The sequence below is a fragment of the Marmota marmota genome, unplaced genomic scaffold (genome assembly GCF_001458135.2).
Source record: "Marmota marmota marmota unplaced genomic scaffold, marMar, whole genome shotgun sequence".
Classification (NCBI taxonomy): Eukaryota; Metazoa; Chordata; class Mammalia; order Rodentia; family Sciuridae; genus Marmota; species Marmota marmota.
The window spans coordinates 8,390,182-8,417,314 of NW_025999932.1; the positions used below are offsets into that span (position 1 = coordinate 8,390,182).

The 27,133-nt window shown below is 41.6% G+C and overlaps 1 protein-coding gene across 6 annotated transcripts in view; it reads right to left on the reverse strand.

Annotated features, from left to right (window-relative positions):
* The window catches only part of Ercc5 (ERCC excision repair 5, endonuclease), a 40,551-nt gene extending 13,418 nt beyond the window's left edge, over positions 1 to 27,133 (reverse strand). For 5 of the 6 annotated variants that reach the window (XM_015484100.2, XM_048800649.1, XM_048800648.1 and 2 more), the window contains exons 1-16: positions 26,640 to 27,133; positions 22,042 to 22,217; positions 20,678 to 20,793; positions 20,035 to 20,121; positions 18,864 to 18,924; positions 17,587 to 17,730; positions 15,512 to 15,719; positions 14,155 to 15,240; positions 11,439 to 11,671; positions 10,991 to 11,110; positions 10,646 to 10,859; positions 9,342 to 9,486; positions 5,689 to 5,889; positions 4,865 to 4,949; positions 2,822 to 3,471; positions 2,616 to 2,787 (exon numbers count right to left, since the gene is read on the reverse strand). In XM_015484100.2, coding sequence (XP_015339586.1) covers positions 2,920 to 3,471; positions 4,865 to 4,949; positions 5,689 to 5,889; positions 9,342 to 9,486; positions 10,646 to 10,859; positions 10,991 to 11,110; positions 11,439 to 11,671; positions 14,155 to 15,240; positions 15,512 to 15,719; positions 17,587 to 17,730; positions 18,864 to 18,924; positions 20,035 to 20,121; positions 20,678 to 20,793; positions 22,042 to 22,217; positions 26,640 to 26,727 — 3,516 coding nt within the window. In that variant the 5' untranslated portion in view covers positions 26,728 to 27,133 and the 3' untranslated portion in view covers positions 2,616 to 2,787; positions 2,822 to 2,919. Of the gene's footprint in view, positions 1 to 2,615; positions 2,788 to 2,821; positions 3,472 to 4,864; positions 4,950 to 5,688; positions 5,890 to 9,341; positions 9,487 to 10,645; positions 10,860 to 10,990; positions 11,111 to 11,438; positions 11,672 to 14,154; positions 15,241 to 15,511; positions 15,720 to 17,586; positions 17,731 to 18,863; positions 18,925 to 20,034; positions 20,122 to 20,677; positions 20,794 to 22,041; positions 22,218 to 26,639 lie in introns of those variants that run through there. The other variant, XM_048800651.1, reaches the window with a different exon arrangement.

Genomic DNA, 27,133 nt, shown 5'->3' on the forward strand with positions numbered 1-27,133 from the left:
GCTGAGTAGCCCAAGAGGAAACAATGGACCCAGCTCAGCTTCAGGCAACCTCACAGAAGTGGGCAGACAAAAGAACAGCTGGCAAGGCATCCAGGCACTGAGGGCCTGGATCCCAAAGAAGGGACAGGGAAGTAGCCTGACATTCCTCACTGACCTTGCACTCACAGCAATGAGTAATTGTGCTGTTTAGGGCACGAGGCCAATTTCCCAAGCATGACAAGGCAAAAAGCAGAACAAGGTTCAGAAGAGAAACACCAGGCTTTCAGCTGGTACTCCTGGAGAACCTTTTAGGAATAAGGACTGAGCAGCAGCTGGAGTTTTGTAAAGACTGAAAACCAGACTTGAGTCCACTTTGTCCTGACATGACATGACGTGATCAGCCCTGCTGCCTGGCAGAATACCTCTGGGATCCCTGGTTGCGGGGGAGGGGAGTCAGCACAGCCACAGTTTCTCATTCAGAAATTTTTTCAGTCAAAATTCACCAAGCACATCAACAGACAATAGAAATAAACTCACAGGTGACCCAGATAATGGAATTATTTGATATAGGCTTCAAAGCAACTATTTATGATGATCAAAAAACATATAAGGGAAACTATACCAAAGAATTAGAGTATATTTAAAAAAAAAAAAAGAGTCTACTAGAAAGAAAGAAAAAATAACAATAAATGAAAAAAATTCAATGTATGGGTTTGACAGCAAATGTAGATAAAGCTGAAGAAAATATTAATAACCTGGAAGATAATTTCATTTTATAGAAAAGATGCTATCACCTAGATGTAATAGGTAATCAACTTGCTCTGAATAATGATAAATTGGCTTTGCTGCTGATTATTTTCAACAGGCAACCTATTTTTGTAAGTAAAACAAAACCCTGGAATTTTGAGTTAGATTTGAGTTCAGGTAAAAAAATTTTTTTTTTTTAAAGAGAGAGAGAGAATTTTTTTAATATTTCTTTTTTAGTTTTCGGCAGACACAACATCTTTGGTTGTATGTGGTGTTGAGGATCGAACCCGGGCCACATTCATGCCAGGTGAGCACGCTACCGCTTGAGCCACATCCCCAGCCCCAGGTAAAAAATTCTTACTGACTAGATGGGTAGCTTTTATAGTCAGTTAATGTCTCTAAACTTGTCTATTCCTTTGTAAAAGAATATCCTTCGGTCACATGGTTAAACTGAAAAAGAGGATATACTATCAAAGGGTTCTATAAATATACTTTTCAGCATGTTTCTCATGGTCCTGAATAACCATTTTCTCCTTCTTCCTAGGCACAGACCAGGTAGAAATCACATTTATGAGCATGTCTAAGTATGGCCAAATGCTCAGTTCAGGTCAATGAAATGGAAGAAAAGTGATTTTTCCATTCACCCTTAATGTAAGACATTCTGCTTGTCCTGGATTTGGTTCTTTCCCCTTCCAGGAGGGTGAAAAACTGATGCAGTGGTCACAGTCTGTTCGAGCAAGACACCCCAGAGGATGGCTGGCCTGGGCTCTGAATAACTCAAAAGACAACAACTTCCCCTGTTGACGCGTCGACAGTAGAGTAAGAGAGAAGGAAGGCTCTAGCTCACCTAGACCATGTATAGGAAGGTCTCCGTTACAGTGACAGAATTTATATCAGCTAACACAATGGAAAATAAATTTGAATTATCTATTAAAGCCAACAAAATCAAAATATTTAGCACTGTTCTACCCACATGTATATGCAAAAACTCCCAATTACCAGTACCTTTGAAAAATACCAATGATATGAAAACATGTTCCTGTCCTCACTGAGGTGTTCTGCTTCAAATACCTCTAGAGCAAAGAGGCATCAAGAAACGACTTGAGTTTATTGTGCAGACATCATTGTCAATGTGAGAAGGAAGCTGCTAGAGAAGACTGAGAGAAGCAGAAGCCATATTTGAAATTAAGAAGAAACAATGAGCATAGAAAAGCAACAGCTGAAGTCCAAGTATCCCAGAAGTTTGGTTGAACAGTAAACAAATGACAGCCTAAAATCCTGAGGACTCACTGAAAAGTTGTTGAAAAGTATCTGTTTGTATCTTATTTTCTTTGGTGAAGATTTTCAATTTGAAGGCCAAATGGTGGAAACAAGGAAAGATGGAAATATGAAAGATACCAGAAGGATTATGAACTTGGGAAGGCACATCTGAAGGTACCCTAGACTCAAAGTAGCAGGCTACTGGAGATCTCCGCCTAGTAATCCTAAAGTAACCTAGGCTGACCACTGGACAAAGAGCTGTGCCAACAGTAGTCAACACCTAACGTGGACCCACCTACACTGGCTTGATGAACCCCTGAGCCACCAAATTTATTTACAGAGAAGTCAGCTTCTGACACCTGAAGTAGTGTGAAAGCAAACATTACGGTGCAGAGGTTCCCATCATTAATGCTCACAGGAAGAACGAAGCGCCTCAGTCAGGTTTCCTAATTAATTGCTAAAATCGCAGCAATCACGTTCTTCAAATATGCTCCAGCAGTGAGGGTCCCTCCTGCTATCATTCTAAGAAGAGCTTGAGGGAAAACAGCAAGCAGTGGGGTGCAGGAATTTATTTGTTACTGGAGCTGCCACTATTTATTCCTAAACTACACAGGTATCTTTCTTCTCACCTAGGTATGAGTCAGAGGGAAGGCATTCTGAGAGCCGGCGCTAGTCATGTAGATTCTTTGTTCTTTTTTTTTTTCCTTATGGGTCAGAGAGCACCAGGCAGTGTAAGATATGGAATCGGGAAGAGAGAAAGTCTCTGAGAACAAGAAAACACCCGACGTGGCAGGGGACACGGGACAACCGTGACCCGCTGACACTGTCGGGTCCGCGCCAATCTTTTTAAAGACCACACACTGGATACGAAGACTGTGCCAACGCATTTAATTTCACTGTGTCCTCACGGCCGCGGAGAAGGCAGATTCTGAATCAGGTTTGCCTCGCTCTTCCCCTGGCACGGCTCGCCTTCCCTTTTCTCCTCCCAAACACGGGCCTGGCCGTCACCAGGGCGGCCCTGGCGCTCCCGCCGCGGTCCTCCTCGTCCTCGCTGGAGCTGCTGGTGCTCACCCCGGCCGCCTGCACGGGAGCGAGGGGCCCGACCCCCCGCCTGGCCCCAGCTCCTCTCCTGCGCACGTTCCTCGGCGGCGAACCTCCGGCCTCCTCACCCGAAGAGGCACCGGACTCCGAGAGGCAGCTCAGCCCCAAAAACCCACCGCATCCATCGGGGCCTCCAGACTCGGACAGCCTCCTCCTCTTCAGGCTCGAGGTCTCCTGCGGTTCCTCGGCGAGGCTCCTCTTCGGGGCGCTGCCCTGGGCCTGGCCCAGCATCTCGCTCTCTCCCTCCACCTGGCTGGCGGCCGCTTCCCTTTCCTTCCTCAGCATACACGTCACCGCCCTGTGGAGTCGCTGGCTCTTAATGCGCTTAGCATCTTGCTTCTCCTGCTGAGTCAGTCTAAAGAAAGAATCAATCCGGAGCTGAGTCTAAAATAAAATAACATGCGAATCAGACAGATTTCCACACCATGTCAACAAGCTCCGCCTTGATTGCTCACATTGGATTACCACTTCAGAGAATGCTGATTTACACCTTCCAAAAGCCAGTTCTCTTCCAATTAATTAATTACAGTGGATCTCAGTGATTTCTAAATTACACTGAAAGCAATACTGCACTCACTCTGTCGGCTAAGTCCTCTGTCCACATCTCCAACAACAAATCTCTTCTGAGATACTCAAAAAGCGTCATCTTCTCAAGCAATAAAATTTCATTGGGCTTGTTTCTAAGTCCTACGTCTCCTTCTTCTTAAAACATTCTATAATCATATAGTACCTCCAGGAGGCAAGCTCACAGGATATTTTAAGAGCTCTAAAAAGTCTTCAAGCCTTGGGAAGATACTCTTTAAAAATACTTACATGTGAGAAAAGTTTTAGGCTTAATGTCCATCACAACATTATTTACACTTTCCAATCATAGAGAAATAAACTTATATTAAGTTCAATAGTGGGAAAGGAGAAAGTTCTACAACAAAATGTATCTCGAGCTAAGGAGTAACCAGTCGGTGAGAAACAGCATTCACTCTCAGCTGGGCGATGCTTTCAGCAGAGAAAGGTCTTCCAACAAACAAGAGGGATCCCCTGGAAATGCTCTTTACATCAGTTTTGCTTATTTTTTTTTTTCCAAAATTGACCAAACTTAATGGAAATTAACTCAATTATCTTAAAAGATATTTTTTCATTTCTGCTAAACAGTGGATTTGAGAGTGTACATTGTGGATTGCTTCCATGGTGGGCAAAAACTTGCTTTAAGTGAGCAAGAACACATGGACAGAGCAAGACCCACTCACCTGCCCAGAGGAGACAGTCCTACAAGGCCTCTCCTCCTCCAGATCCCCTCTCTTACTGATATGCTATAATGACTGAGCTTCTACTATAAAGATCTATATAAAAATCATAAATTAAGAAGTGCTTATAATTGAGAAACCCTAATGACCAGAACTGTTCTGGATTGGACATTTCCTAAGCTTTTAAAAAATGACAATAACACCAAGAGGGTAATATCTTTAATCAGAAATGCTTAGTGTGAAATTGATTATTGTTTTTTTTTCAAAGTCAGAATGAACATGAAAGGTCATCACAGTCCAGCACTAAGAGAGATATTGTGAAGACTAAGTCCAATTATTCTTTTTCTATTTTCCTCTGTTCTTTACCTAAAATGATTGGCAGCTGTTGAAGAACAGCTAGTTAACTCTTTGGGTATGCATCATAAATGTATGTTGCATACCCAAAGAGTTAACTAGCTCTTCTTCAGCAGCTGCCAATCAAAGCCCTACTAAGTTCACCCTTCAGTGTGAAACCAGGGAAAGAGCCACCTGATTACCTGCTGGACATCCAGTTGCTTTAATACCGGAAATAGAGATTCATCCGTTTTAGTCCTGTTCCATCCAAAATACCGCTGACAAAATATGCAGGCAGTTAAGGTTATAAATGCTTTCAAAGGTACTTAACAAGTGATAAATAAAAGATCCAAAGAACTGACCCTTTATTCCCTTCCAAAAGATTTTCATATTTAAAACATTAAAGAGGTAATGATAAAAAGATAACAAATTATTCCAACATGATCATCTTGCAGTATGTTCTTTTCAAATCCTGTAAGGCAGAAGAAACTCCACCCTCATTTTACGACGTCAGCCTTTTGACTATGAAAAGTCTGACTTAGAATAAAATATGTTTCAGATATCTTGTCTATGAAAGAAAAAAAATAAACTGTAGCTAGATTAATTCTACTCTAACATTTTAAACATCAACTGAAATACTTAAATTTAAGTATACAAAATAGAAAACCAGCAATAAAAAGGACAAAATTATGTGGGGCTGGGATGCAGCTCGGTGGCAGAGAGAGCACTTGCCCAGCACTCGTGAGGCCCCGGGTTCAACCCCAGCACCACACACACACACAAAATCATCATCATCTTTCCTATTTTTTTCAAAATAAATAGTACTTAAGTATGTGTTCATGTCTATGAATGCTATCATGGCTTATCTGAAAGAAGATCCTCTTTAATACTGAGAGGGAAAAAGGAACTAAAAGGAGGGTTTCAAGTGAATGTGATATCAGGGGAAAACGATCCAAGTTCTTGTTCAAAAGTTTAACAAGCCTTACTATGGCTCAATGTCCCTTATGTTTGCAGATTTCAAGGATACTCTCTAATTTTGTCAAGATCCGGTTTCCCCCACAGAAACGAGCCCTTTGAGTCATCCACCACAGGTCTGAGGTAAGCATCCGCAACCACTGGGTTAGGGAAACCAGGTGTGAGTTGCAATTTCCGTAGTTTTTTCTTCACTTTGGTGTCATAAGGATTGGGTCTTATCTTCTTATTTTTTTGAGCTTCATGCCACCACTCTCTATAAGGTAAAGAAAATATTTATAAAGTAATGAGACAGTGTAGTGCATGCACTGGGGGTAAAGAACTGAAGGTAGAGTTCAGGAATGGAAAATTCAAATCCTAATTCCAATGCAAAGTGAATGATGTATAGAACACTAATTGTACTGCTTTCAGTATTATTAACCACGAGGAATAGTGATAGGGAACATTTATTAAATGATGTCTCTGTACTTGGTACTGTTCAATATTTTATCTACCCCATAATCAAGTAGAGTCCTATCATCAGCCTCACCCAGAGAGGAAACTGAACTCAGAAAGAATAAACTTGCTCAAGATTTGTAGTTGGAAGTGAAAAGCCTCTCCCAGAGCCTTCATGCATAATTACACTATCACAACAATTTCTCCAGGTCTCCTTCTCAGCAGTAAAATGAAGCAATGTATCTGCATTTTCACCTCTAACAAAATGCATCGATGAATACAAGAGTATTCAATAAAAGGTGAAAATGCCAAGAACATGGTAAATTTTATAGTTGAAAAACATAAGTCAACAAAAAGCATCCTATCATTTCTTTTCCCAGAGGGGAACATATAATGGAAAAAGGTCAACAGATATTAAAAATAATAAATAATAATACAAAATATTACTTTCTTGTGTGTTAAGCAATGTTCTAAGCAAAGATATGGCTATTTTTTCTTTATATTTTATCCATTTTTTCAATTTTTTCCATTCTAATACTCATCTATTATTTCTTGAACTCATCCATTGTGGTTAAAGAAAGCCACATTTTTTTTTTCTTTCCATAAAAATGTGGGACTGGGGGAGGTTCTGGGGAATTAAATTTATTGAATTATACGCATGTATGAAAATTCTACAATAAAGCCCAATATTCTGTATAATTAATATGTACCTAAGAAAAGAAAGAAAGAAGTGGGGCCAGACGCTCTGGGACTGGCTGGCCGGGGTAACAGGAAGTAGCACTGTGCTGGGCTAGGAGGATATCCTTTCCACTTTCCTCTTCCTGCCTCTTGGAACATTTGCTCTTGGAAGCAGCCACCAGGCTTTGAGGAAGCCAGTCTCACGAGCAGGTCCAGATGGAGTGGGTGCAAGGCCCCACCCACAGCTCTGTCTGGGCTGCCAGTGACAGTAAGACCACCTGGCCAACGTGTATGTCAGCTATTTAAACAGATCCTTGAGCCCAGATGAGCTGTTCAAACAACATGGAGCAGAAACAAAACACACCCAGGAAGCTGACTAAACTTTAGATTCATGAGCAAAATCAATGACTTCCGCCATTTGAAGCCTCTGAGATTACAAGGTAGTTTGTACCGCAACAGCAGAACACCAGGAAAAATAAATACATAAAGTTAAAAACATAAAAATAACCCTCACCAATCCATGGACTCAATGGAACACACCTGCCCCCCGACCCACAAAAAACCCACCGCTTCTCCCACTTACTGGTGTTGGGAACTAATTCATGGAGTGGTATCAGCCTGCGTTCCACCTCATGACACACGAGTGCCATCTATTGTTGAAAAGACTAACTGCAGTCTTCGTTAAATCAAAACACACACACACACACACACAAATAACCAATAATAATCGTCGTCGTCGTCGTCGTCTATCTTCATCACTTTTATAACACTGTTTCCGAGGGTGTCCTGGGGAAATGCCCACGAGCCTGCCACCACTGCTTCACTTTTGAATTTTCATCATGACTGCCAGGTAGGAGAATGTGCTCAGCACACTGGGCTCATGGAGCCAAAAAGACCACTACTCCTTAAGCAAGAGGGCCAGACACTTAACATCCAGGACGAATTGTGCATCTGTCAATCAGCGTGGCTGTGGGAGGAGAGCAGGGAGTAGTGACACCTGTGATGAAACTGAAGGACTGGTGTGCAGGAGGGAAGCAGCTGCTGCTCCAGCTCAGCTGCTGTGGGACAATCAGGGAACCTTCTCCCCAAAGAGAAGCTGAATTTTCTTGTGAAATGGCCCCAGATTCAAATGTTGGTAGCCAGTTCAAAAATTAAGGCTCTATTAAAGTACACAGAGAGTAGGCCAAACCAGAATTAGTTGACTACACACGGCCTGCTGGCCCAGAATAGCTCCACTTTAAAGAATGATTGACTAGCCAGGGTCTGGTTAGGAGATGATGAGACGAGAAAAGCACGGTCGCACACTCAGCTCCACTGGCCTCCCACCACTCCTCCTCATTAACTCTGTACCATCCTAAACCTCTGAGTCAGGCAGGGACCAGGCTGCTCCCATCCTGTCTTTAAGCAGCTAGAAGATCAAAGAGAGAAACTGCTAAAGCTGACTCTAAGTATATAACACAGTTTCAACCTGGTTTAAAAAAGTAATTACAATGTGCATTGAGTATAATGTGCATAGAAAAGTTTAAAATATATAAAGCAAAATATTTAAAGTAGGTCCTTTTTAATCCACACTTTACAAATTGTTATGTATTTATTTCATTTGTATAATAAAGTTACTTGGCATTTTTTTCCAAGTTATTTATCATGATATATGAGTGACCTAGTAACTTAACCCTGGTACATACATTTCATCAACAATAAGAAAAATATGGGAATAGAGATAAAGAAAGCATTAATAAGATACACCGGTGTGTATGCTAAGTCTGAATATAGGCCAGCAGTCAGTACTACAATTTCTGATTTCATCCAGTGACTCTGATCACTGGTTCTCCAGACCAGAACGTCCCACATTTTCCAACCACAGGACAAAGGAGATGTAACTGTAGAGAATACAAAATCAAATTGCTACCAAGGCCAGAAGATGCCATCACGTCTTGTGATTATGCTAAACACCACAGAACTAGTCACTTCAGGGGTGACTTTTATGGTGTGTGCAAACTGTCTCTTCTTTTTTATTTTTTCCTTCTTTTGCAGTGCTGGGGCCCTATGCGAGCTAGTCAAATGCTCTACCGCTGAGCTATAGCCCCAAGAAAGAACTACTTTCACAGATGTGCTGATGACTCCTACCATCTCAGAGTCACCAGAACTAACAGCTGAACAGCACAACTCTGGGCTCCAGATCAAATGAGATTCCACAACTGGACATACCACAGAATTCACAAGGTGAGGAACAGGACAGCCACCTGGAGGCCTCAGAACACTGAACACACGGTGCAAGCACCTTTGCTCCTCACACCCCAAGGGCACGGGAAGCCCCAAGGCCTGCAGCATCTGACTTATAGTCAGGATTCAATAAATACTTGAATGGACAAAATGGCTTGTACACTCCTCCCCTGGGACCAGGAGAAGCCTGGTGCCACTCAAGAAGGAAACTGACTCTGATCTCATGAGGACTCCAGGGGATCAATGAGCACATCCTGCTAGTCTCTCAGTCCACAGTGATCTGTGACAGCTCATGAATTGAGAAAAAGTTCCATTTGCTAGAATGGGTATTTCTACAAACATCTGAACTAAAGAACTGTAGAAAGAACTTACGAGAATTTTAGGAGAGGTTCCAGGCCACGTCCAGGGAATTCATTGAGAATCTCCATGGCTGTTACACAGCCTACAGTTGGTATTCCTTCAGTGTAATCACTTCCAAGCAAATAGGCCAAGTTTATTAATTTGTTCCGATCTAATCCTACAAGAGTAGCAATTTTAATTTAAATATTTATTTTATAACATTTATAAACATAATCACATAAATTACATAATTTACATAAATGTTATATAAACGTTACATACACACACATATACACACACACTCAACAGCCAAAGATATCTCCTTTTATTATATGAAATAGATTTTTTAAAATGGCATTCTATTCAGATTTTTAAAGTTTCTCTGTTCTCACAGCTTCAAATTCCCTCTACATGCTAACCTTTGAATTTAACTATCTAGCGTGGCTGCCTCTGAACCACAGTTGCATATATTCAACTACAAACTCTGTATCTCCACTTGGGGATCCCATGGGCATATCAAATTTGACACATTCCAGCCTGAACTCTTCCCTCTCCCAGTTCCACTCCTCTTCCTAGTCTCCCTCATCCTGTTGATGGTGGGTCCACAACACAGGCTGCTTGGTACCTTGTTCCTCTCCTCTCCCCTCCCACACCAGCTGGCCCACATTCCCTCCTCCAGTGCAGGACAATGGCCTTGACCCAGGTCTCTCCATACTCTCCCACCATGTAACTCTTCCCACTCCTGCTAGCCTCCTGGGAGGGGACTTGTGCCTCAGGGCCTCTGCACTTGCTGGTCCCTTTGAGCACTTATCACCAAGTGCTTCTCTAAAGTACTTGCAGATCTCCTTCAGGCCCCTAAGGCTACCTATAAATACGGTTTCTCCAGACTGTCAATAACTTATGCATTTGCTCATTATCTATTTCTCCTACTAGACTGCTTCATTCCATCTCCCTATCAAGAATAACTGGCATTCAGGGATCACTTGATGCGGTATTTGCAGAAAGAGGACCAATACTAGGAACACCAGCGTGGGCCATGGGCAGGAGTCACTCCACCCAATTCCTCTCTCCTACCCTGGTTCACTCTGGAGAGCTAATGACTAGTCAACTAACCAGGTCAGATGATTAAGCTTGGAAAAAAACTAAATATACCAGGACTTTGATTGAAGTCCAGTTTTCAAAATCCTATTTCTCCACTTAAGTAAAAGATCTCTTACATGAAAACTTGTATGCACCTAACCATTTCCATTAAGGCATCAAATTAGTTCCCTGGAAAGAAAACAATGCATAAGGCAAATAGCAAAGGTAAATTTCAGAAATCTACTCTGAGGTCTTACCTAATTGGTTGTGAAAGTCCACATATTGGTAATATTCTACATATTTGTTTTTATTGAAAAAGTTCTTATAGACATGCCGTGCTCCAAACAGCCAGATGTCACTATCATCGGTGATGGTTCCAGAAGTCTGGTCGGTGAGGTCCAGGATGGCACACTGCGCCTCCGCCTCCATGGGAGCCTCGATGTAGGGAATGCCAAACAGGCGCAGGAGCTCCTGCAATCAGACACAACAGCCCCGGGGAAATGCACCCAGGCCGCAGCCAGAGGGAGCAGCGCAACCACACGCCATCCAGCCTTCCCTGGGGTCTAAGGAAGGGATGCGGATGCCCCGGCCAAGGAACACACCTGGCTTTCCAGGAACATCTGTCCCGTCACAGTGGCAGCGATCCGCTCTTGCTGCTGCTTCTGAGCTTTGAGTGAATTCTGTTGTGCTAAGAGGTTGCTCTCCAGGGTTTCCAGCTCCTCCTATAGAATAATTTTTCATTTGCAGATAATTATATTAATAATCCAATTAAGTTCATTTGTTAGAAAAAGCCTGCATTTAATCTGACTGAAAATATCAACAACCTTCTTCTCCACATAGATTTCTGAGCAAGACTATAATACCTGAGCTCCCTCACTAAGTCACAAGAAAAGCAGAGTCTATCCCAGACAGTAATCTAGATAGAAAAGAAGCCATCAACAAGAAGATTCATTGCAATCAGCTAATAAATTTTCATCCAACAACTCTTAAAACTCAAAAGCTACTGAGGTCGGCTTCTTAGCAGTAAGTTGAAACAGGCTGCATTATTACCAAGTTGATATCTTGCCATTCATCCAGGGAGTCTTCTGCTTCCTTTTCAGCTTTTTTGCGTGGGTCAGTATCAGAGTCCTCGCCTTCTGAGTTGTCCTGTAGGAGGCTCTGGGTGCCACCAGGGGCTTCTTCCTCCTCAGTTCCTCTTGGCTCCTCTTCACTTTGTTCAGAGGGAGGTTCGGAAGCTTCAAGTTCATCATCACTTGTCACATTCTGCACTTCAATGAAGCTTCCTGTACCAAAATAACAGGGTCACTTCATCTGCAACTGGAACATGGAAATTATCCTGAAACCATCAACACCTTTCTGAAGAACCCTGAAAAATGTTGTCTCCAAAGAGAAAATCTGAGTTTAGAAGAATACATGCAATTAATGTTACTGTTAAACAAACTCAATCACAGATGCCTGTAACTTCAAAACAAGCCTTTTCAATTAGATAGAGTTTGATTCCTACCTTCAAAGATAGTCTAAGATTTGCGTATTAGATTAGTCAACTGTTATATGTCCTAAGTTAACTAATATTGTTTTTAAAATTCAAAAGGAGTCTGGGGTTGTGTCAGTGGTAGAGCACTTGCCTAGCATGTGTGAGGCACTGGGTTCGATCCCCAGCACCACATAAAAAATAAATAAACAAGATAAAGGTATAAAAAATATTTTTTTAAAAAATTCAAAAAGAAAAATTATCAAGTATAGATTGCTAAATATGACTTTATGCCATTTCACTATGAAAAGAGTAAATAAAGCTGAAAAAATCCTGGGTAATACTCAGAGAAATAGTTCTTTCTCTTCCACATTCCTTTCCTCTTCTCTTGCTATTTTTTCTTAATAAATACATATTGGTTCCATTCCTTGCTTTCAGGGGAGGGGGCTTGCACGTATTTGTGTGAGGAAACAATCAGGACAGAGAGGAGCAGATCGAGGAGGAGCCAGAGGTAAGGGGAGATCATTATAGATAAAGAAAGAAATAGCAGATAGGTAAATATATTGAAGATAATGGGAGGAAGTTTCTCACTGTTAAGAAAATTATCGGGGCTTGAGGCACTGGGTTCGATCCCCAGCACCACATAAAAATAAACAAACAAAAAATTGTGTCCATCTACAACTAAAAAATTTATTTTAAAAAAAGAAAATTATAAAGACAGGGGAGGTTAGAATAAACCCTGGATGTTGGGAATTACAGATATCAGTGTGAACACCTGGATCTTAATACAAAGATAGACCCAGAAATAAATATAGATGTGTGCACACATGCATCTGTGTATGTATACGTAAATGTAGCTCCAGGCTCTGTTGCTGAGGGAAACAGTGAGCACTTAGCACCCAGCCATGCTTTCTAAACATCATGCTCCCTGAAAGAAGAAAGGGTCCTTGGTGAGAAGAGCAGGGTCAGGGCATGAGTTCAACACAGGCCTGGAACATCTAGGCCAGAAAGTAAGGAAATGCTCAAAATGTAAGGGGGGATTGTCGAAAGCCACAGGAGCCAGCTTGAAGAGGCCCCACTGGCCAAAGCTGGGACAACTCAAGCAAAAAAATAAACTGTCAGAGTATCAGATTGTAACTCACTGAATAAAGCCAGAATCCAGGAGGCCACACAGAAAAAAATAAAAATAAATGAGGGAGTAGAGACAGATCTTCCTTATAGTAGGGTGACCATTGATAAATATACAAGGAATGACGCAGTCAGAAAGCCCCATTTGGTAACTATCATAGCTACAATTTACACAGATAAAGTTATCAATGGATACAAAAACAAGTGGCTACACCTGTGTTCGGGTGCACTGTACTTATTAATCACAACTGGGAAATCATGAGTTTAGAATGTAGAGGCCCAACAGACACCAGGACACAAGGTGAGAGTGTATGTGTACGAAGATCTTCATCATGCAGGGTTTGGTTTATAAAGTTATGTGAACACTAAATTGGCAAAAAGAGGGTCATTGCTCCTGCAGAGAAATATGTGTATCTATATGAATATGTTGCACATATACTTTTGGTCCTACTAAACAACCCACCTTGGCAGATTACATTTTCTCCATTTTACAACAAGGAACGAGGTTCAGAAGTGTTGGGTGGCTTCCCCGAGGTGGCCCTACTCACAAGTTCTGAAGTTGGGATGCAAACCCCAACGCTGCAGCTGCTTCTACTACACTGCCACCCCACTGTCCCCATCCTCTGGCCATCTCTGCAGGAGCACTGAATCAAGGCAGATCTCATTGGGGGGCAGTGTGGCGACAGAAATCCCCACACCCTGCAATGTTGGCAAACGTCACAAAGTACTGACTCTAGAGTTACAAATAATTTTATACAAATGTAGCATCTACACATAATGAGCACCAGCAGCATATAAGTGCATACAGCAATAGACACATATATCATATCCATGGGGAGAAAGCCTAACAACAGTGGCAGACAAAATAAGAAATGATAAGACAAATACAAAGTGCTTGTCACTGAGGTACTGGCAAAGGAGCCTGAGAGCTAAAGGAAAACCCCAGCTTTGCCTTCTCCCTCTAGGGTACTACCCCCACTTTATAGCCAACAATGACGGAGCTTTGCAAAGCAGGACGGACGAGGACGCAGTCCCAGCTGTGAGTCCCTGCAAAGTCATTTCACCTCTTTCTGGTTTCTCATCTGTAAAAAGTGGGAACGGGGCTACGCTAAGGGGCCTCTCAGCTCCCACCCCACCTCTGCCGCTCGGAAATAGCACAGCACTTACCATCAGATTCACTTTCTTCAGACTCCATCTCCACTGGTTCCAAGGAATTCAGGACTGACACTAGCTCCTGGCCCGCGGGTGTAGTTATTTCGCATTCCTGGATGGTTTTGGGGAAATCCTCGTGCTCTGCAGCATTTAAGGGCATGGCATTTTCTAGGTTACCTACTGCCTCTGCAGGGACACTTACTATGTCCCTCCTTTCTTGTAAAGTGCTGATGCCAGTGACCTCAGCGGGCCTTGCTCCAGCTTCTCTTTCATCATCGCTTGACAGAGCAGGATCATATCCACTCTGGGAAGGGCCAGGACCTGCCCGCAGCTGGAGCTCCTCAGCATGTGCTTCGCTCCTGGGTTCAGAAGCTGTGCTTGTGGGAGGTGTCTGTGTCAGTTCCTGTCCCCGGGGGAGCCCGGGCCTGTCACTGTGTGGAAGAGGACCCTTCCTGGCCTTATCTGTGGACTCACTGTTCATCTGAGAGACTCCCTTCTCCGTGTGAGTGAGTGGCATGTGTTCTTCTGGAACATCAGACTTACTGCCTTGACTAACTACAGTGCTCAACAAATGAACCAAGTCTGTCAGCTCCTCTCCACTGCCAGGGCTAGCCCCGGGCTCCTCCAGGAAGTGCACGTTGGCTGGAGGGGGGCCCGTGGTGAGCAGCCCTGCTCCCCCTTCTCTCACTTTAGGCCCTTCAGCATGCTCTTGGCCGGGGCTGTCTCTAAGCAGCGTCCTCACTCCTGGCCCTCCTGCCGGCATGCTGTCCCCAGCACTCACTCCCACATTTTCGTTATCATCAAGAGCTCTCTGAATGGCCAAGAGGGTCCGTGGTGATACGGAGCCTTGGTCTGGCGCAGCACCCCTCTTGCTGTGCTGCTTTGGGGCTCCACTCTCAGGCTCCTCTTCGGAGCTACTGCCCAGCATGGCGGCTTGCAGAGCTAGCAGCGTTCTTGGAGAAGGAGGGGTGGCATCAGGTTCTTTCTCTGGCTTTGGGTTTTCACAGGGAGATGACTTCATGTCAAAAGAAATGTTGTGCATTTTGCTGGAAGAAGGAAGAGACTCCAAACCCACTTCTTCCACTTTCTTAGCTTGAAAACCTTAAGAAAAAGTAAAACACTTCTCACCACACAGTTCACAGTGTGACCACATACTTCTAGTAAGATGAACGAGATGTCACTGGTTCCCATAAATGAAGTTACAATTTTTGCTAAGCAGCAATTAATTTTTAGCTAATAGATTAGTTAATCAGCAAATTAGTTAATTTTAAACTGGGTTGGCACTGGATTCATCCATTTATAGCTGCATAAGCAGGACCTCACTATCATTATCCAGGACCGGTAGTTTATTGAACTCAGAACCACTACATACCTTTTATCAAGATGTAATGTGAAGTGTCCTCAGAGACCACTCTCCTCGATTCTACCTCCTTCAGAAAACCCCCTTCTTCTTCATACTGCCTCTGGATCTGTCCTGAGTGCTGTTGATTCATTTCTTTTTGGACATTTTCTATGTGCTGGTTTAGATAGTTTTTTTTAAGCAAGCCTTTGAGTTGGTACTGTGAAAAGTCATTGGACTCCTAGAGGCAAAATTAACAAATAAAATTACTGTTTTACATTTAATACAGACACTATTCCACCTTTCCCCCCAAAAGGGGACAAAGAATAATTGCCCGTTTTAATTAGTGGTAGTTTCATATTATACAAATACATTGGTTTATTTTACAATATTGTAACATAAAAATAAAAACTGAACACTAGGACAGACTATAACTGCCTTTAAAAAATAATCCTTAAAACAAAAGAATTAAGCAAAAAATATAGAAATTATGGATACTGTCACAATTTAATCAAAATTATTTATTGAGTATACACAAAACAATCTTGGTCATGGCTTAACACATAATCTAGAATGCAGGTGCCCAACACTGTCCTTGGCCAATAGAAGACATACACCATAAGTCACAGCAATCACAGTTATTAAGAGTAATAGTAAAATTTACAAAGCTTTCCTGTAAAGGGCATTCTTCTATACACTTTGATATAAACCATCTCAACTTATTCTCACAACCACCCTATAAGACATTATTTCCCTTCTGCAAATGAGGTTAAGTAACTTGCCCAGAGGCACATGGCTAATAAGTGGTAGATATGGGATCCAAAGCAGACATATTTACCAAAATTGAGCTACTACTATTATTATTAGTACTACTGCTCACCCTCACAACTAGCATCAACATCACCTTTACACAACATACAGATGATACAAAACCCGGAAGACTCAGAACAACTCTGTTCCATCAAAATGAGAGATGCAACAAGCTGCTACTCCACACCACCTTTCAGTACTGCACTTGAGATGCTTCCCTGAAGGAGGAGATGAGGAGCAGGTAAGGAAGAACTGCGTCCTATTTCCTCAAGTACTACGGAGATCCTGTGTGAAATAAAATGCCTGATACACACAAGGGGCCCAAATATTTTTCCCTGAAATAAAAATAAATTTACTTCTGTACACCCAAAGACCCAAGCATCTCATTTCTTTGCACCTCAGTACTTTCCCATCTTCACATCCCACATGGGAAAACAGAAGAAAGTGAAAGGAAAAGAAACATATCCTGTCCTTTTCCTACTTCTCATGTCAACTGAAGAAGTACTCAAAATCTTCAGAAAACTTTTTTTTAAAAAATTACTATGTCCCTCAGTAGGGACAATGTCACAAGTTTTGCTTCTGTCCTGCAGTGGGCTAAAGAAGAACTATGGAATTGTAACTAATGCCCATTTCACCTCTGCATTGCTTCAAATAATGTTGTTCTTTGCTTGGTGAATTCATTTTTTTCCCTCAGGGATAAAGTTTAATCTCACCAATTTTGCATTCTATGCCAGATAGATATTCAGGTTACATACTTAGAGAATGTACTTCCCATTAAGAGTATAAAACAAGATTATTGGTTGCAATTTACAAAGAGAAGGTAACTGCGAGAATTTACTAATCTTTCCTTCATCATTAAATATACATGTTCTTAAACAACAGAAATACTTCTGTTTTATGCTAAAACTATGGATTGAGTCACAACTGTTCATACAGTTATAATGGATTGTAACATTTACTTTAAGATGGAAAATTTATAACACAGATGTTACTATCAGACTCCAAACCAGCATTAGAATGGACTTGTAAACTTAATGTAATTATTTCGCCTTAATATGTTAATTACAGAATATTTGAAGAAGCCCAAATGACAAAGGAAAAAAAAATTGTCCATTGCCCAGGGACAATGTCACGACAGCTTGTTGCATTTCCTTCCTGTCATTTTCAACTCTATTACCAGAAATTAACATATAATTTCAGTACTGCTTATCAAATTTCTCTTCTTTCTAATAAGAAGTTCTGCTGATGTTTTTCATTCTAAGTATTAACATACTACTGTATACTAATGTCTATGTCACCTCTGGCATTGCTTCAAACAATGTTCTTCTCCGCTTGGTAAATTCTTTCATATCTGTCAAGATTTCATGCTTTACTTCCGGGGGTAGGCTGGTGAAGTCCTCAGACTCAATATCTATTGAGTGAGGATTATGGAAGAACTCTTCCTGTAAAGAGTAAAATATAACACAATGAAATTTACATTTCATACACTTAGTTCAATTCACTGTTACACTCAAATGAATTTGGTTATCAAAGAATGTTATCTGCTTTACTAGGAAACTTGAGAATATGTTCATTTTAAAAACTTTTATATACAGTATGACTTGAATTTATAAAAACATTATTCATTAAAATATGTGCAGTGAGAATGTTAAAACACATCCAGATTCATTGACATTCTTGTCTAATTCTCTTCTTAAATAGGCACTGGTCCTAGGAACTGACTTCTAACTAATAGAAAGTGGTAGAAAGATACTATATAACTTCCAAAGCTTGGTTAGAAAGACAGCAAAGTTTCTGCCTGGAACTTTTGTTTTTTTGGAATGCTTGCCCTTGGAACACAGCTGCCATGCTGGGAAAAAGCCCAGGCCATGTGGAGGCCATACACAGGTATTCTGGTGGCCAGCCTCAGTGAGGTCTATCTGACAGCCAGCGTCAACAACTGGACATACAAGTCCAGCCCTGGCTGTAGACTGACCTTTACCTACATGGTGGGCTCCAAGAGAGCAGTCCTAAATGAGCAGATCAACACCCAGACCAAGACAGAATGTGAAAATGCTCACTTCTATACCAAGTTACATGATAACAGATAACTAGAAAGTAGGCAGACATGCACACAAACACAGACAGGCATACACATGTACGTTTGGTGCATACTCGCACACCCAAATACAAACACAGGTATTCAACCAGATGGGTTGGGGAATGTGATCTACAATATACCAAAATGTTACTCCAAGTTAGTCCAGATGGTATGCTTTCTATATTCTACACAGGCACGTATTACTATTTATTGATTGGTCATTTGATTGGCTATAAAGAAAATGGCTATTTTGGACAAACATATATAATGGCAATTCCATACATGTGTATATGGGTGAGTTTTTATTTATACACACACATAAATGCACAGATATGTACATATATGCATATAAATACACACAATAAAAAGGGAATCTGTATTTACTTACTTTTCATCAGGGACTTTGATTAATATACAATAACTAAACAATAGTATTTTCACATTGATCATTTCAAATAACAAAACACATTCTGAATTTCAGAATTATTTAAATACCTGTAATGCTTGTTTCTGATCCATTCTTTCTTGCCACTCTTTTTCATCTTCTTCTTCTGAACTGAAAGTCAAACACATATTTACAAAACCTAAGATCATTTTGAAGCCTAAAGATTTACTGAGTGCAAGATGCTGCTAGTGTTAGGGGCAATAACAGCAAATAAGCCAGCAAGACCTGGGCACCAGGGGCCGCACTGTCTGGTGGGGAGCACAGGTAAGTCGGCAACCACAACATGACCTCAAAGCCTGAACCATAAGGGAAGGGCAGGCTGCTGAAGGTGCACCCAGGAGAGTCATCTCAGTCCCATTTGGAGAGCCAAGAAAACTGTCCACGTCTCCTAAATTACACTGGCTGGATTCAGCCACTAGTAAATGTGGTGTCCAGTTGTGGGGTACAGAGAGATTCATGGAGGGAAGTTTTCCAGACGGAAGAACTAAGCTTTAGAACTATCTAAAACCAAGGGAAAGAAAGCCTGCCTGTGGCCAGTGTGGTGACCAGAAGATGAAGCTGGAGCAGTGTGATTAAGGGTTGACATTTATCCTCAAGAAATAGACAGAAGTGCTTTAAATAAGGAAATGACCTGGGCTCAGCCCCTGCTGCCCTGTCTCTTGGGAATGGGGGCTAAGGATGAAAATAAGCCACAAGACTACTAGTCCTCCATCTACACACCAAACACAGAAGCTGCGAGAGGCGAACAGGCTACCAGAAGAAGAGGGGCTCACAGAGAGTACTGAAAGGCACAGTCCCAGAACACAGGTCAGCAGGACAAGTGATCTGACCTCAGGGCTGAGAAGCGAGCACACCACAGTGCACGGTGCCCCCTGGACTGAGCAGCAAGGGTGTGACATGTGGGGTCTCAGCACATGGTGAGAGATGAAGCAGGTGGCGAGAGCGCGCCAAGCAAAGTGTAAGAAAACCAACATGCTTGTCTTCCAACTTATAAATCCAGTGCTAGCAAAGGCTCTTCAGTATGCAAAAGAGCAACAGATCTCCAAAGCACAAAGACAAGTCAGAAAATGACAAACCTGGATTTTGGAACACATTCTGAAGGGTATAGAGAAGGTTCACTAATAAATCCCCACAGGCCTTATCATGTAGGTAAAACATAAAGTTTAACTATCTCAATACCACAATGACTAAAGTAATATTCTTAAATAATTAAATACTTACCTATGTTTTTCTTCCTCTTGTAAAGGTGGCAAAACATAGATGTCATCCTCTCTTCGAACTTGTGTAAGACTGGGTAGTGCTTCATTTCTGAAAAGCAAACAAAACTCTGTAAACAGAGAACATATAAAAACGTATTTTGAGTTGGTCATCTTCCCACACTGCCTACCAAGCCTGCTCAAAGGCAGTGGCTCTCCCCCTCCTGGCGGGCTCTCCAGCACGGTGGGAGCTAAATACAGCCCAGAGGAAAGAAGGAGACTCACAGGGGCTCCTCAGCCTTGGCCACAGCCCACCCACAGTCAGAAGATGGAGCTTTATAAAGAACCAAGTGGGGCTGGGCGGGCAGCTCTGTGACAGAGCACTTGCCCAGCACATGAGGGGCCTGGAGTTCAACCCTCGCACCACAAAATCAATGAATGAAATGGGGGGGGGGGGGCAGCCTTTCTCATTAGCAATGCTGATTCTCCTGGAAGGGGAAGATTCACCAATTCAAACTATCAGAACCAAGGACAGTCTACTTATCCCTCTCATTTCACTCTCTATTTTCTTTTGAGAATTAAAGTTAGAGAATGAGAACCCTAGGAATGCAATACAAAAGTGAAACATTTTTAATTAATCTCCCAAATCACTGTAATTCCCCTCTTGCCTTTTGCTGCTGAAGGCGGTTTTGATAGCCTGTCTTTTCAAAAACGTTTTCAGAAGCTTCTCTGTAGTTTTTCTGGAGTCACTGGAGGCCAAATCCTTCCTCTGCCTTCTTTTTGCCTATGAAAAGCAAGGACATAAGATTTGAATTCAGAGTTATCAGTCTATTAAGAACATTTCTGTGATTGTTTTTTTCCCCATAAAATTTGGCTTGTCTGAGTTTTGAGATGACGGCTGTTCCAGTGTCTCCTCCAGTGAGCACCCTCAGGTTTCCGCTACATGAAGGGCACCCAGAGCTTCCACCTATTACTTATATAGTTTATTGGGGGAATTATTTGTTACTTTCAGGCTCTTTTAAATGTCTTTTAATATGGCCCAAGAAGCCTAAAACTTGATATGTAATCAAATAAATGTTTCCCAAAATGAATGACAACATTAATTCTTTAAAATGCTGTTATGCCAGAAACAATTTTCGATATTACTTTTTTGCATTACTTGTATGTAACTCTGCCCCTCAACATCCAAGATTCTGTCAGATGAAATCCTAAAATGTACAGAAACATCTTAAAAGGAAAATCTAACTAGGGATAAATGAAACAATCTCTGTGCTTATGGTTGAGATAGGCACGAAAAACAAAGTTATCCTCTTTTCCTTTCTAATCTTTCCAAAAAAGGACTTGACACAGAGTATGGCAAACTAAAACATTCAGGTCTAGACATGTATACAGAGTTAACAAATGTGCTCAAGCATTATGAATTTATGAATCCTCACTTCTACTCTATTTCCTCACTTGGATAATAATTTGACATGATTATAAACTGATGAACTGATGAGCTGGCATTTTCTACATATAAAAGTCATATAAATCATTATTATTATTTGGATTGCTTGAAATTTTTAAAAACTACTTTCAGAACGATAAGGAAAATCACTGTCAATCTTTTATATCAGGCCCAAATTCCTCCCTGGATAATCCACTTCATCACCACCTTCAACCGCACCACACTGCGGCCTCCTGAGACCCGACCCACCTTTAAAAGAAGAGGTGGTACCAATCTCACTTTCAGGGAAATCTTAAACAGGTTTTCCTTAAGGTTCTGAGCAATGGTAGCACAGTGGGAATAAATGTGGAATACCTAAACAGATACTCTAAAGAGAAAACTCTCAAGTTCAAGAATTCTAGTAGTTCTAGTTAAATTTTATCATCCTACCATGATGTACTATAATAAACCTTCTTTAAAAAAGAAAAACTTGCTTGTTTGTTAAAGATGAATTTTAAAATGTAGTTGAAATTAAATTGGTTATATGTCAAAATAAGTCTTGGTATCTAAAATTCTAAAAAGAAAATAAAATTAGAAGATACTTACCAAAGTTTGCTTCTTCAACAGTGGAGCATCCCCATCGAACACAAAAATAGGGCGAATTCGAAAAAATAAGAGTTTGCAGAGCCGATGAAACAAAGTGAGAAGATGGGCATTCTCTATGGCGTTCCCATGGCGATCCCGGGCTCCTTTAAGCGCCTGGTTGAGCCAAATGCTGATATCTGAGAGGACTGTTAAAGAAAAGCGTTCTGGAATGTCCTCCTCATCCTCACAAATTCAGCCTCCTATACCTGGTAATACCAAGCACTGAACACCAAGATCACCACTCATCTGAGATTTTAAAACGTCTGGCCCTGACGGGATCTCACAAGAACACTTAACTTTTACTATTCACATACTTAATTTTTATACCATTCAAAGACAGACATGTCCTTAAAAAAGAGAAATTATATCCTATCTGATTCAATTGTATATGTCAAGATCATTGTACTATCATGTGTAACTAATTTAAAACAAATTAAAAAAAAAAAAAAGAATTCCATTTCCAGGCACTCATCCTCAAGAAGCATCATGGCTTAACAAGATTCATTTACAAGAATGCTTGTATATAGCAAGGAAAATGAGAAGAGCAATTCAAAAGCTTTCCAACAGTTTTTTTAAAAAAAGAGTTCTTTTTAAAATCGTGACATATGGATCTGCTAAAATACCAAGGAGCTCTTAAAAATGGAAACTGAAGAAGCATGTTTAGTGACAAGAAAGACAGTTACAAATACTACTACAGGAAACTTACAGGTAACAAAAATATATGCACTCTGATTCCATTTACAATACCTATAATGTTAAACGTAAAAATCTAGAAAGTCATTCACCAAAATATTAAATAGCAGCTATTGTGGCTAAAACCAAAGGTAATTTATGTTTTCTTCTTGGAGATTTCATTTAAATTTTCCAACAAATGTGCCTTTAAAATTTTTTTTTTTTAGTTGTAGATGGACACAATTTTATTTTATTTATTTATATGTGATGCTAAGGATCAAACCCAGGGCTTCACACGTTAGGCGAGCGCTCTGCCACTGAGGCACAACACCAGCCCTAACAAATGCACCTTTGAAAATGCACTTTGTACTTGTCCGTAAGAGTGGCCCAGCACCCTGCTGCACTTCCTGCTCTCCTTCTCTTCGCCAGCTCCTCCACCTCACCATGGAGGAGCTTTCTTTGACCTTTCCTAGGCCTTCTTCCCTCTTATCTGCACCACTCCGCGAGCCACCTCGGCCCCACATCACACCCTACCCACGTGCATCTGGCTTTCCTAACCACACACCAGACACCTAGTTGGCACCCCTACCTGATGCCTCACAGACATTTCAAGCTGAATTACATGTGTCCACCAGGCCACTGAGGCCCCTACCTCGGTGACTGCCACTCCTATTCACCAGAGAGAACTCCAGGTGTCCTCCCAAGTACTCCTCTCCTCCAACCATTGGCAGATTCTACCAATCCCACCTTCTAGTGCACCTTCAAAGTGCATTTGGATCTCAGCAGCAACAATTAAAGCCCCCTGAGGCTCCCCATTACCTTTAGGATCCAAAGTTCTCCCCATGACCTACAAAAGGCCTGAATCTGGCCTCTGCTCATTTCTCCCATCACATTTTAAGCCACTAAGCTCCTTCCTACCTCAAGGGCCTTCTCACATACTCTTTCCTCTTCCTCTGAGTTTCCCCCTCTGTTTTGTTACCATCTACTGAGGTCTCAGTCTATGAGTCCCCTCCCCAGCCTAGATTAAGACCTCCTGTTACACATCCCTATTTAAAAATGCATTATTATGTGGCAGAAATTCTTCTATGCAGCACTGGACAGTTTTTGCCCTTATAGAGTTTACAATGTAGTGGAGGAAAGCAGAACCTATGAGTGCCACACTCATCTAAAGTACGCTTCTGTGCACTACACTCCCTTCCACACAGCCTATCAGAGTGCAAATAAGTATCTACTATTAAATGAGCTGAGCAGGTTAGTATTTAAGTGAATGTACAGGGCCTAATTTTTACAACCATTAAAAAAAAAAAAAAAAAACTTCGGCTCATCAACAATTACCTAACTAAATGCTATGCAACAAAACAGCTAGTGCCCAGCACACCATGGTTTTATTTATTCCTGTAACATCAGTGCTGCCGTGGGCTGGGCATATACAAGGCTCTAGGGAGATGCATCAAGTGATACAGTTGTGAAGAAAACAGATGTGGTCCCCATCTCTGAGAAACTTAAATCCAAACAAGGGACACAGACAAATAAATAAATAATGGACATGTAACAACTTGGGTTGTTGGTGAGCACCAAGGAAGAAACAGAGCAGAACAAATGGACACGAGTGACCAGGGCTAAGGGTTAGGATTAGAGAGGGCTTCTGAAGAAGACACAGAGACCTGAATGGAGGAGAGAACAGGCCAAACACAATGCCCTAGGACCAAAGCCACTTAAATACTCAAGGCCCACACGGCAGAAGGGATGGTGGGACTGATGTGCAAGCATCACAAACAGCCACTGGATGACTTTCAGAACCCCGAGGATCTCGCTAGGGAACATGAGAAGAATGAACTACAGGGAAACCAGTTAAATTAGCTGTAACAGCTCATCCGGACAGCAGGCAGCTGTGGCAGAGACCATGGGAAGTGGTCAGGCCTAGACCCATCTTGGAGGCAGGACTCAGTGATGTCTTAGAGCCACACTGTACTGAATAACTATGTCTGCTTGCTACACTGTTGTACGGAATTACCTGTCTGCATAGTAAGTTTATTCTCAACTTTATGATCAGACAAAATCTAATTTCAGATTATCAACTCTCATTCATGCTCTTAAAACAGGATATGAAGCTTTTGAAATATAGATTACTAAACTCCATATGCCTAAAATACTGAATCATAGAGACTAGATGGGGTTTTTTCGTACTTTTAAATTTATCAAGGATAGTGTCAATCCTCAGCCAGTGTTAAGAGCTTCAGCTGGAAATTCTTAGAGAAGAAATACATAGAATCAGACAAGCTGAAAATATTTGCATAACTTGACTTGTCTAATTTCAGAAAGCTATGTCAGGCAAAATTAAACTTCTCCAAGGGGTATAAAAGTTAAAATCTATAGCAAATCCAAAAATCATTTCATGTTAAAAACCCAAAGAACCAATAACATTTAAAAAGAACAACAATTTTAAAAATATCCTTAGTTATAGAGTTAGGTGAGTTAATTTTGAAGTAATCCCCGTTAGTATGCATAGCATAGAGAGTAGTAACTTCATAATACACTTACATGCACTTTACAAATATTAAGGTCCATAATAAAAAAGAAAAAAAATTAAACTGCTGATTGTATATTACTTAACAGCCATTTAAATCACATAAATAAACCAGACATTCAACTATTCAGATGGTTCAAAACCACTTTATTTAGAGACCCAAGAACAAACTATGAACCTGGTATAGTTGTGAATAAGTTCTTTATTAACAAAAAATAAATAAAATATATATTTCAGATGTCTGAATTATTCTGAAGATAAAGAAAAATCAATTATACAAGCTATCAAGTACTGTATATGAGGTTATCATTGTAACTAGGCTGACAGTCCTCTTTAGCTAAATGATTAGTTCTTTAAAAGAGCCTAAAATAAAAATGACTTCATATTCCAAATGGGCCTCTTCGAGCCATCTGCAAACATGTAATCTAAATTACATGGTTTACCTTTCCTTCCTTTGACGTCCTACAAAATTAGAAATGTGACCTTGGTGTTTCATACCAGTAGGTCTAGAAAATCTTAATCTTTTAAAAGGATTTAACCATAAAATGACCTAAATCTTTGCTGACGTTTTAAGGGTTCCTGACAGTAAAAACCATCTTTTCATCCACTGATAGGCCATCTTCAGAATGCAATTAGACCGAGAAACCACTGGGGGGCAACAGAGCGCGGGTGCTTTAAAACAAAAAAACTGAAAAACTTCCTTTTCCCCAACTCAAGGTACCCTGAACAAAAGCTTTTAAGCTGAGCATTCAATGCGGATGTATTTGAATATTGTCCACTAGGAAAAACGTGGTAATTATCTCATTATGTTCTTAAAATCATCAGTGTTCCTCTTCATACAATGGCTTCTTCCCGGTCCTCCATGAGGACACTGGTATGAGGTCTCCGCGGCTTCGGGGAGGGAACAGGTACCGGATCAAGGCAACACTACTTAGCGAATACAAGTGTCCAATACAAGCATCACGTTTTCATAATGAAAAAAAAAATTAAAAATTCCAAAGACACGAAATCAGCCAAATATGCACACAAGCCACTATCCTTAACAAGTCAGTCACAGGGAGTGGGAGGAAAAGTATTCACTGCGTACTTTCGAAAACTTTCCCAATGTCGTAACAGGAATTCCTGCTTCCAAAAACCATGATTTAAAGAGTTGCCGATTCAAAAGAAAAGGGCCAGACAACCTGGTCGCACAAGCCCCCTCCTTAAGTAACACGAACGGAACTAGACCCAGAAGAGGAGAGGACACGAAGGGGTGGGATGCTCCATGCCGACCTCCCACCCACGACACCACTTTAGTTCTGCAGAAACTTCGCCAAGTTCACCTGCACTTGGCAGATGAGCCACCGAGAGCGAAGGATACCCACGGCGAGGACCTTCCCCTCCAGGGCCTCGGGGCTGACCTGCCGCCCCGAGCACTCCAGCAGCTTCCAGAGCCCCTGGACTCCCATGGGGCAGGCGCGTCCGGGATCGGCCTTTTACTCCAGCTCTTCTACAAAGTCAGGTGACGCCACCTCCCGGAACCCAGGAGCGGAAAACAATAGAAAGCCCACGTTTCCCGGGGAACTGGCCCGAGAGCGCACCAGGAAGTGGAATCCACGCCGAACACTTCCCGGCGGCTGACACCTCCTCCCGGAAGAGAGCGGACGGGGAACGGTTCGCGTTGGCGTAGAGCAGGGCGTCGACTTGTCAGGGCTTTATCCCAAATGTTTGCATTCCGATGGAAGACCGGGGCAGGCGATGAGAGAGGACGTGACAAACGACAGAAGGCATAACTCGGATTCTGCTAGCTTTCCTTGGGTGGCTCTGTAATTTCACAAGAAATGGTGCCTTCTCAGCTTCCTTCTCACAGAATGC